The sequence below is a fragment of the Mandrillus leucophaeus genome, unplaced genomic scaffold, assembly GCF_000951045.1.
Source record: "Mandrillus leucophaeus isolate KB7577 unplaced genomic scaffold, Mleu.le_1.0 Scaffold147, whole genome shotgun sequence".
Taxonomy (NCBI): domain Eukaryota; kingdom Metazoa; phylum Chordata; class Mammalia; order Primates; family Cercopithecidae; genus Mandrillus; species Mandrillus leucophaeus.
Genome location: NW_012101443.1, coordinates 815,858 through 827,164, shown reverse-complemented (window position 1 = coordinate 827,164; position 11,307 = coordinate 815,858). Strand labels below are relative to the sequence as shown.

The following is an 11,307-nucleotide window of genomic DNA, read 5'->3' as shown; positions in this document are numbered from 1 at the left end:
TTACTCCTTAGAGAGTGAGTCATTAACTCTAGCACCTTGGTGTGAATGAGGCAACCAGATCCCAGGGTTCTGTGCAGGGACTCCTGGGACTCTAAGATGAGAAACCTGGGTATGGGCAAAGGGATTTAGAAAGGGCTTGGCACACTGAAGCCTCCATATGCAGCCCACCCACTTCCTGGGCCCCCTGCTTCCAGGTGGACTAATGGTTGTTTGGTTTTTTTTTCTAAAGAGATAGGGTCTCACTCTATTGCCCAGGCTGGAGTTACAAGTGGTACAATCACAGCTCACTGTGTCCTCAACCTCCTGGGCTCAAGCCATCCCCCTGCCTTGGCCTCCAGAGTAGTTAAGACTACAGGCTTGTGTCACCATGCCCAGCTGATTTTTTTTTAATTTTTTGTAGAAATGAAGACTCGCTATATTGCCCAGGCTGGTCTCAAACTCCTGAGCTCAAACAATCCTCCTGCCTTGGCCTCCCAAAGTGCTGGGATTATGGATGTGAACCACCATGCCTGGCCTAGTTCTTAAAGCAGAGATGCTTCTAAAAGCAAATCCACTCCAGTCTTTCTCTCCCTGCTCCCTCAACCATCCCAGGACCAAGACTCAGTTGATTCTCAGGTCCTCAGTCCACTGGTGAGCTGGCAAGATTGCTGAATATTTCGGGTCAGTCTTGAAGTAAGCTTTAAGAACACCAAGTTTGCAGTCAGTTGATCTGGGTTTTGGTTGTGGTCTAACCACTTGATGTGTGAGCATGAAAAGATCACTTCATGTCTTAGAACCTCTATTCTGTTAGTATATTGAGGATGCTAATGAGGATTAACCTGAGACTCAAATGAAAGAGCCGTTCAGAAACTATGAAGCTCAAATACAAACTGCTGTTACCATTTTCTAGTCCCGATTCTTGGTTGCTAGTTTGCTCCTTCTTCTCCAATTCTTCACATATGGACATGGAAAGGCCTTTGGGGGAGCACCATAGCTGGAAGAGAATAATACATTTCCCATGCTTTGTCCTAAAGGTTTCTAGGAACCAACGTAGGAGTTCCCATCTGGGATCACTTATTCATAATACAGTCTTGTGTGCAGTGAAAATAACCTGAAGTCATTCCCAGTGTGGCTCAGGTAACTTGGCACAACCAGAAGGCAAAGGTGATGTCTGCCGGAGCCCTAAGGCCCTGTGAATGTTAGTTATATGCTTGGTGAGGTTTTGTTTGTTGATCTGGAGCACCTGTGATGCTACACAAATGCTTTCAAAGTGGTTGAGTCTCAAAAACCAGGAGAGGACCTGTGGCTTCTAAAGGCATCAGACTTACAGCCAAGGGGGTCTTAGGTTCTGGGAAGGGGATTGGGGATGCAGTGAGAAGGAAGACAGCCAGTCTCTCCACGCGCAGACGGACCCGCCGCAGGTGTTCTTGAGCATCTGTGTGATTGGGGGGGGAGTGGCTGGTGCCCTGGCAGGGCATCTGAGCGCTCAGAGAACGAGCAGACCCCAATCCTTTCCTTGCGACTGCAGCATCTGACATGCACCTCCATCTGTGGTGATGTTTTTTGCCCCTCTCAGGGCTCTGATGGAATGCAGTCTCCGCCCCAGGGGCCCAGCGATTACTGCGTGACCAGAGCAGCCTCTGTTATTAAATCTCCTATTGACTGGCACCACCCTTCTGGTGCGTGGGGTTGGCAAAAGTGGCTGCCATTAACCCAGTTGTTGGGGGAAGGGTGTTCTGTTTCAGGATCAATTATTTTTGGTGGAGAAAAGATTGTAGATGGCCAGCCAGGGCAATCTGCCTGAAACTTAAGTAGTCACTTGGAGGCCCGCCAGGACCCAGCTGAGGGGGTGAGGTGCAGGAACAGGGCATGGAGAGTAATGTCTGGTTGGCCAGAGCTCCACTGGGCTGTCATGAGGATGTGCTGGGGATGGGTGCCTGGCTTCTGCAGTGTCTGGAGAGCAGCCAGAGGGAGGGACGAATACGATAAAAAGGAGCTAGAAGAGGTCCTACTGGGAAGGCTTAAAGGTGTCCAACTTAGAAAAGACAAAGTTGACTAAATATGCTGACTTTCTTCAAATACACGAGAGACTTCTACGAGAAGATGTTGATGAATTGTTCTGACAACCAAATAAGAGAAAGCAGCCTGCGCAGAGGCAATACGGATTTCCGACACTGTGTCATTCACACTGCAACAGGTGCTGAACACAGACTTGAGCCGTGGTCACATCTATGTGCTGAATGGGACAGTAGGAGCATTTTAGAAAGTGAGGAAAGGGAAGAGAACCTCTCAGGTTTGTAAGTGATGGCCAGCCTGCCAGGTCAGAGATCCTGGGTGCCGCCCTCTGAGTTCTTTGCATTTGAGGCTGAGTCCTGGTTCTGCTTTTTGCATGATATGAAAGAACTGCACCCTAGGGAGGAACTGATGGATTTTATAACGTGATAATAAAACCCTCTGAGGAGGGAGGGCCCTCTCAGAGATGGGAGATTAATTTTATATTCTCTTTTTCCTGTTACTTTTCATCCCCACCCCCTCTTGCCTATTCTTTTCTACTACTTGCTCAACAGAGGGCAAAGGGGTTTTTAAGAAAGCACCAAAAACCTGAGGACTTTGATTCCAGAGCAGGAGAAGATGGCACAGCCTGGGAACAAGGTCACAAGAGCCCGTCACAGGAAGATGGGCCTCTGACCACTCTCCTGAACCCCAGCATCAACCTGAGCACTCAGCACACAATGACACCTCTAAGCCAGTCTCCAGCCCTGCAGTGGAGACACGATCTCCTCATGCCCGGGTAGCTCAGCTTTGACCTTGAGGTTCCTGGGAAGGTGTCAGAGTCATGTCTGGTTGGTCTGAAATGTGATCCATCTCTGAGCTGGGCCCATTCCCCAACCTGCTGAACACACAGGTTCAGATTTAGCTTGCTCTGAAATAGACTGAAAAGAGAAACAAGAAATGATTCTCACACTAAGCCTCCTTTCAACCCCAACAGTCTGCTTGATGGTGTTTTGATCCTTTTGAATGCAGCGGAGAAAGGAATTGGAGGTGACAGGAAAAAACTATTCTGATTAAATCTTACAAACGTTCCATAGAACAACACCAACAAGACAGGACAAACGTCACACCAAGATCTTAAATTACAGGATGTTTACATAATATAATGCCCATGGCAGACAAAAACTAAATCCCACAAAGTACCTGAGACAAAATAAAATAAAATAAAGTAAAATAAAATAAAATAAAATAAAAGAGAAAAGAAAGGAAGGAGAAGAATAAAAAGGAGTCTGGAGTCCTGGCATTGGGAGGTCCGAGTGTTTCCTAGGGAGGCTGTGTGGGGAGCATCTGTGGTTCCTGGCCTCACATTTCAGCTTCTGAGGGTCGGACCTCTGTCGCGGTGATGGCAATCCCAATGGCAAGGCTGCCATTGTCAGAGAAGAGCTGTGCCAGCGAGGTGTTGAGGACGAGGCAGTCCCCGTCCGTAATCACTGAGTCCACACACTCAAGGACAGACCGGGGGGTGGCCTCCCACTTGAGGCGCCGATGGTTTCTGTTGAGCTCCAGGCGATAGGTGAAGCAGTCGGCCTGGGTGGGGGTTCCAATCAGCATCATGGTGGCAAAGAACTGGGGGTGACCTTCATGCCTCTCCTGTTTCCTCAGCACTAACAGAAAGTGGTGGCCGAGGCAGGAGTGCATGATTATCCAATCAGCCGGCGCGGGGAGGTGCATGTCCGTGGCCAGGAAGACGATCTCAGCTCCCTGGAGGATGTCAACACTATGGATCTGCCGCAGGTGGGGCACCACCACCTCCAGGTGGCCTTCCCACTGGCAGGAGAACAAGGGACACATGCACAGGCAGGGCGTCACCGGGGCGGCGTGCAGCCCCACCTCCTGGTGGTGAAGGTGGTGGGGGTGGGCGTGGTGGTGGAGGTGGTGGTGGTGGCGGTGGTGGCAGTGGTGGTGGGAGAGATGGTGAGGGTGGAAGCTGCCTTGCTCTGGAGCGTTCTGAGTGACGGCGCGCCGACTGGACACATACTGTAAGGAAAGAGAAGAACGTCAGTGCCGGGGTGAGGCCCATTTCTCCCTGGCCGCCACTCCCCTGATGTTCAAAGTGTTAAAAGCAGATCCTCCAGTGCAGGCTGAGAAAGATTCATTTCTTAAACAACAACAACAACAAAAAACAAAGGCAGAGCGGGCACCTTGGGGTTGGGGGGTGTTGAGATTCTGAAAACTCAGTCCAAGAAAATGCAGTATTTATGCCTTTCTGGTTCTTTAATAAGATACACAAGCAAATGGGCAATTTCCTCCTCAAGTAACATGCAGTAGGATGGTCATCAATCATAAAGAACAAAGACAGCCTTTTTTTTTTTTTTTTTTTTGCTTCTTTGATATTGTTGATATTTTTGTGCAGGCAATGGAGGTCAATATATTTTTTTTCTATTTTGTCATAGTTATTAATTTTAGAACAAAATTTACATAATGGCCATTTGTCCTTCTAGTGTAGCCAGGGATTGATCTGTCTTGGGCGCCCTTCTCCTGCGTCCTAAGGCATCTGGTGGGATGCAGAGCTGACTGTGTGCAATGGGACTACCGTCCCTAAGGAGAGAGTCCCCGCTGTGACTCCTGAGACTGCCGCACCAGGCACACATCTACCCTATTTCCAGCTCTCTGCCCCAGAGCAGCTTCCCAGAGCCTCATCACCAGGCAACCTCCACCTGGAGAATCCCCCCACCTTCTGTTCCTCATGGCGGTGTGCCCACAAGTGCCCCCCAAAACACCAAGAGCTGTGAGGACACCTTCCGATCAGGTGTCTGTGAACATTTATCGAGCATCTGCTGTGGCCAGGCCCTTGCAGGGATACAGCTGTGAGCACAACAGATACTGTGTCTCTTGGTGTGGGTGGCACAGACATTATTACACTTATAATTAATGACAGTTTTGACAGAGGTCCTCCATGTGACATGAAGACCGTGATTCATATTTTTCAGTTGAAGAAAGCGGCTTCAGTAATAAGGTGACAGAGCCTGCAAAACTGGTAAGTGAAAGACTGGGATTCATTTTCACGCCCCCTGACTCTGAGCACAGGAGCACACCCCCATCCAGTGAGGCCTGCCTTCAGCTCCCTCCTCCGTTTCCCGAGTCCTTCTTTTCTGTAATTAACCTGCATGATCTAGGTCGCACAGGGGAGGTGGCAGCTCTGCAGTGCGCTCCAGGCACGAGTTGCTCACCTTGCAGCCGTTTCCTAGGCTGTCGTCAGGTAGGGAGTGTCCCTTCTGCCCTAGCTCTCCAAATGCTCTCTGGACTTCAGATACCTTTGGGCATTTGCTTCCTCACCCTGCTTCAGTTCATTCCCGAAGAACAGAGGACAGGGGTGAAGGTCCCCAGCCACTGCTGCCGCCAGAGTTTGTCTCCGCTGACTCCCTGTGGCTCATAGTGAGCCAGCTAGCTTCCTTTCTTTAGGGCATTCAGGACACACATACACGTACATACATGCACAGTCATGCACGAAATACACATGCATGCATGCACACACATGCTCAGGACACATGTGCACACACACACCCCACACGGTGCACCGGGATTGTCACCCTAGTGATGGAGGTGACCTGGAGGAGGCGGGGGCAAGGTCAGCTATCCTCTCCGGTTGTTAGTTCCATCTGCTGGCTTCTGCATTTTCCCCCCAGAAGTGTGTTCTACAGGGGCTCTTCCAGTAGCGCCTGTCCTGTCTTGGATGGGAGCTGCTGGGCAGTCTGCTGTCCTCCATCCTGCAACTCCACCTGGCTCCCCTTCCCCAAGGGGAACAGTGTGTCTTCAGCTATGCAGGAACAAGCTGTGTTCCAAAATCCTGCTAGCGATGTCTGACTTACCCCTCAGTGTTAAGTATGGGGAAGGAAACTAACTAGTATGTAGCATCTCTAAGTGTCAGCTGCTATGGAAAGGAGGTATTTTTTAAATAATTATTTCATTTAATTTTTCACAGAAAAGATCTATTTCCTTATTAAAAAATAAAAATCTGGCTTTGTCCCTACCTGCCTGCTGGTGGCATGGGCCATTTAGTGACTGGGTTGGGGGGTTTCTCCCCTCTCCTGGGATCACGCAGGAAGTCCAGGACCCACACCTTCCATCAGCCAGGATCAGGACCCTCCCATGGACCTTCCCACTGTCTGCAGGCCCGGTAGGCAGGCAACTTTTTCTCCTGTACTCAAGAGGACCTGGTCTTGGGCTCTCATGAAAAACCCAGATGGTGTCCCTCTTCCAGTCTCCGAGAAGGCCCCTCTCTCCCAGTCTTTACAACAATCAAGAGAGAAACATTTTATGTGTGTCTTACAGATGAACAAACAGAGACACAGAAAGACTGAGTCACTGGCCCAAGTCACACAGCTCATAAGGGCTGCAGCTGGGAACGGGGCCCAGATCACTTAACGGTGACAGATCGTAGACTGGGAAGATCACAGGCTGGAGGTCAAAAGACTAATCTGTTTCACTGTTTACGTGGCCAGCAGCCTTCAGTCAGTTCTCTTATTGGCAAAATATTTATCTCAAGGGCATGTTAGAAGATCAAATGAGAGCATCCCTGTAAAACGGCGTAACAAACTTTATCAAGTGTTACCTCGAGAGGGCATTTCCATTTAGATGTGGTTTTGGGTGAAGACTTGACAGCCCTCCACTGCAGTCTGTGCCTGCCTGTCTCCATTCTGATCAACTCACTTTCACACACGAACAGCAATCTGGGCTGAGCACAGGCCACCATAAAACCTGGAGAACCCAGTCTCACACTTGGCCTGGGACCGCCAGTCCCAGCGCTGACCTGTGAGGACAGATAGAATGTCCCGAAATCCCCATTTACAAATAACCTCTGGGCTTTCCCCTATTCTTTCCCATTTCTCCATATTCTTCCTCAGATCTATTTTCCATCTTCTCTGTCCTGACCTGGTCAGCGAATGTCAGAGATGGGAGGTCAAAGTAGTAGGGAGGGAGTGGGAAGAAATACCTGGATCTTCCTTTCTCCCCCTGCCAGTGCCTTCCACTGGTGAAACCCATGCAGAAACCTACCAGCAAAGGGAGTCCAGCAGGTGCACTCAGCAAAGGTTGGCTCCCTTTGAAAGTGGTACTGGGTCAGGCGGGTGGGTGAAGATGGGTGAATGGAGATATTTGCACTTGCAATATCTTGCAGCATCTTATGTGATGCTGCTGGTTTGAACAGGCTGGGGCTCCTGGGCTGAGTTCTGATGGGGCTTATGGCAGGGGGAGGGACAGAGATGTCTTATAATTCATTAAGTCATTCAGCATACACGTACACACCACCCATCATGTGCGAGGGGCTGAGAATACTGAACAGAATAAGCTCCTTGTTCCTGCCTCACTAGCTCACTGTGATTGTGTGAAAGCAATGCAGAAATGCAGGGTACGCCAGGGGCTCTGAGAGCACCAAGTGGGGGAGGCAGCTGTTCTAGCCAGTGTGAGGTGACATTTAAACTAATTGAAGCGTGAAGGGTGAATTCTCTAGCAGAATAGGCAAAGGGCTCGCCGACAGGGAAAACAGCAGGTTTGAAGGAGCTGGGTATGAAAGAACATGGATGTTCAAGAAGTGACAAGAAGTCCCAAGTGGCTGATAGGGAATCCGGTGGAGATGGAGAGGAGATGTTGGGTCATCATGCCCAGGCCTTGTAAGCCAAGCTGAGGCTCTGAGATGGCGCACGGTGGATATTAGCAGGACTATCCAAGAGACCCAGCTATGTGCGTTAGGGAGCTCCTGTGGGTAGCACGATGCCCCCTATGCCCATCAGCACAGCCTGCTCTAAGCTGCTGCTCAGAATGGGGCCAGCAGCAAGACCCAACCCTTTTCTAACCAGCAGACCCCAGCAACAGTCACTCCCCTGGACTCTCCCAATGCTTCCTTGTGGCTTCATCTTCCACTAGCTTTTTGCTTTTTAATTGCTGCCATGTTACAAAGCAGCCAAGGGTATAATCCAAAGAGCCTGAAGTGAATAACTATGCAAATAGAGTGGAACGTGATACACTTATTGAGACCTGTGTACTTGCTGTGCCCTGGGAAGGCGCTCAGAATAAACGCAGCCTTAATTTTTTATTTCTTCCTGCTCCATCTTCTGATGCAAAATATGTTTCATTTAAACGATCCTCGGGTGAGTGAGGTCACAGGGCTGCTGGCAGGGAGAAGGGATTCGTTTAATTGGCAAAATGCTAATTGTTTCAGAATATGAATTCCAATCTTCCCATCTAATACAGTGGATGTGTGAGTAATTACTTTCCTTCACTAAACTGTTAATGCAACATTAGCGATTACACTAATTAAAACTAATGAACTCTTACAGACTGATAAACCCCTCAGTCAGTCAGTGGATGCCTTTCTTCCATTGGCTGTGTTTAACTTCCCATTTGGAAGAGAGATCTTGAATTAACCTTTAGAATAATGCGCAAAATTGGGTTTAGCAATGTTAGGCTTTATAGGCTGGGGATAATACTTTCTCTATGCATTAGTGAGGCCATTTCCACTGAGGGTGTAATTGAATTTAAAAACACATTCCTTAATTTGATCAGCCACACTCCCATGGTTGGTAATGGCTCTCCAAATCCTGGCTTCTGAAGGTGAAGACTGCCTCTGGAAAACCCCATGACCCTTTCTCTGGCCTCTGCTCCCTGGGGTCAGCAAACTCACTTAGAGGATTGCTTTCCTTTCCACTTGCTTCCAGGAACATTGCCATGCATTTTAGCTGAAAGAGACTTTTGCCCCCAATTCTACGTGGCAGGCACTTGCTTCGAGTTTGCTCATTCCCTTATTTGTGAATATTAATTAACTGAAGTTTTTAGTCCTGGGTGAAGTGGGGAAGGCAGCAATGCTATCGATGCATTTCACACAAAGCGAGAATGAGCAGGTTGGGGTGGAGGGTAGGCATCAGGGTACTGAGGTAAAGTCCACGTCTGAGCCAAGCTGGGAGTCAGGTCTGCTAGGAAGGGAGAACTGACTGCTCCAGGACTGTGCCCTGCACACAAAACTCAGGAGGACTCTAGATGCTTCCAAACAGGTAAGAAATAAGCCAAGAGAGAAAACAACCGTAAGACTTCTACCACATGGGACAGGAACATCTTAATTAGAAAATGTATCTTATACTCCTCCTCCTCCATACCAGATTCAGCTCTTGCTATGTAGATGGAGGAGATCTTCATGTGGACAGTAGGAGCATCTCTGCAATTTCCTTTAAAATACTTTAGTATAGAGAATGTGATATAAATCTATAAATCTATCTATCTATCTATTTATCTATCTATCTATCTTTCTATCTATATTTTGAGACAGAGTCTCACTCTGTCACCCGGGCTGGAATGCAGCGACGTGATCTCGGGTCACTGTAACCTCCACCTCCTAGGTTCAAGTGATTCTCCTGCCTCAGTTTCCTGAGTAGCTGGGATTACAGGTGCCTGCCACCATACCTGGCTAATTTTTGTATTTTTAGTAGAGATGGGGTTTCACCATGTTGGCCAGGCTGCTCTCGAAGTCTTGACTTCAAGTGATCTGCCTGTCTCAACTTCACAAAGTGTTGGGATTACAGGCATAAGCCACCACACCCGGCCTAAACCGTACGCATTTTTAAACTATACTCTAGGGCCTGTCAATTCCTGAATTGGGAATTCAGACATCAAGGTAATCACCTAACATTGTATTGGAAAAGTCCATATCTGAGATAATGACTGCAATGGCCTCAATTAGTATCCATATTTCAGATTCACATCAGATGCTGCTAGTTAACACTTCCACAAATGTTTTGGTTGGTGAAATTAGTATTTTGTTAATCAGCATAATAGATGCTAGAAGTGGGCTCTAGTTGAGGAAATTAGTGGTTTTCGAGCTGTAAAGATTAGTTAAAATAGTGCAGAGAGATTTCTCACTTTATGAATGGGTCTTGAAAGCTGGTTCCCTAAATATCCTGTGTCCAGCTGCTGAGTCAGGACTTCTGGTGCTCTGATGCCACTTCTTAAATGTATTGGTATCTTGCCTCTGAAATACCACTGCACACAAATTTTCTTTACTGGTGATCAAAATTATGTAACTGGAGTGTGAAGACATTGCTTAATACACACAGAAGCCTTGAGTGTTGACCTATCTATGCCATTGTTTAGCTAGAAAAGAGGCTAATAGGCTGTGGCTTTGAAAAGATGACAACTTTGTGAACAAAATTATTTAAAACCAAGACCTATGGGTCCATACAGATGTCTTCATAGACACCCATCCTATGATCTCAAAAGCCTCCTGACCAAGCTGGTCTTCTTATAAACACATTTGCCAGTCACATGGGAAGGAATAAGTGGATGACACTGAAGAGAAAAATACATCTCTGAGATCCTAGGGTCCTTTAGTTTCCAGATCCTTAACCTTGGCTGGCAAGTATTAGCTGATTTATCCATGAATATTTTCCTGCTTGCTGAGTGCCTTCAGGACAGGGACTAATTGTTCGTGTGTCCTTACTGCTAGTACAGTGCCCAACATGCGATGTATGCTTGCCACATATTCATAGCACAGATCAATGCATTAGTAACAGCTTCCAATATGAAGATCACACTGGTTCTGTCCTTTATATCATTCAGGTGTGCCAGCCACTGTCCCACCTGGCATTGTCTGAGACAATCAGGTGCTATAAGACAGGAATGCTGCCTCCCTACCTGACTTGTGAAGTAGTTAAGCAGCAGTTAAGGTCTGTCCACACAACTCACTACTTATTTCAACTTGCATTGAAAATCACTAGTTGTGACCAGGCGCAGAGGCTCATGTCTGTAGTCCCAGCACTTTGGGAGGCTGAGATGGGTGGATCACTTGAGCCCAGAAATTTGAGATCAGCCTGAGCAACATGACCTCGTCTCTACAAAAAATACAAAAATTAGCCAGGCAGGGGGCAGAGCAAGATGGCCAAATAGGAACAGCTCCAGTCTCCAGCTCCCAGCACAAGCGACACAGAAGACAGGTGATTTCCGCATTATCAACTGAGGTACTGGGTTCATCTCACTGGGGAGTGCCGGGCAATCGGTGCTGGTCAGCTGTTGCAGCCCGACCAGCGAGAGCTGAAGCAGGGCAAGGCATCGCCTCACCTGGGAAGCGCAAGGGGGAAGGGAATCCCTTTTCCTAGCCAGGGGAACAGAGACACACAACACCTGGAAAATCGGGTAACTCCCAACCCAATACTGCGCTTTCAGCAAACGGGCACACCAGGAGATTATGTCCCACACCTGGCCGGGAGGGTCCCACGCCCACAGAGCCTTCCTCATTGCTAGCACAGCAGTCTGTGATCTAACAGCAAGGCAGCAGCGAGGCTGGGAGAGGGG

General features: G+C 48.3%; 1 protein-coding gene across 1 annotated transcript in view; it reads right to left on the bottom strand.

Moving 5' to 3' along the window:
• Nucleotides 1–214: 214 nt before the first annotated feature.
• SIAH3 (siah E3 ubiquitin protein ligase family member 3) overlaps nt 215–11,307 on the bottom strand; it is an 84,290-nt gene continuing 73,197 nt past the window's right edge. Inside the window, exon 2 of the mRNA XM_011974589.1 lies at nt 215–4,008. Within this exon, the coding sequence (XP_011829979.1) occupies nt 3,334–4,008 (675 nt within the window). The 3' untranslated portion in view covers nt 215–3,333. The remainder of the gene's footprint in view (nt 4,009–11,307) is intronic.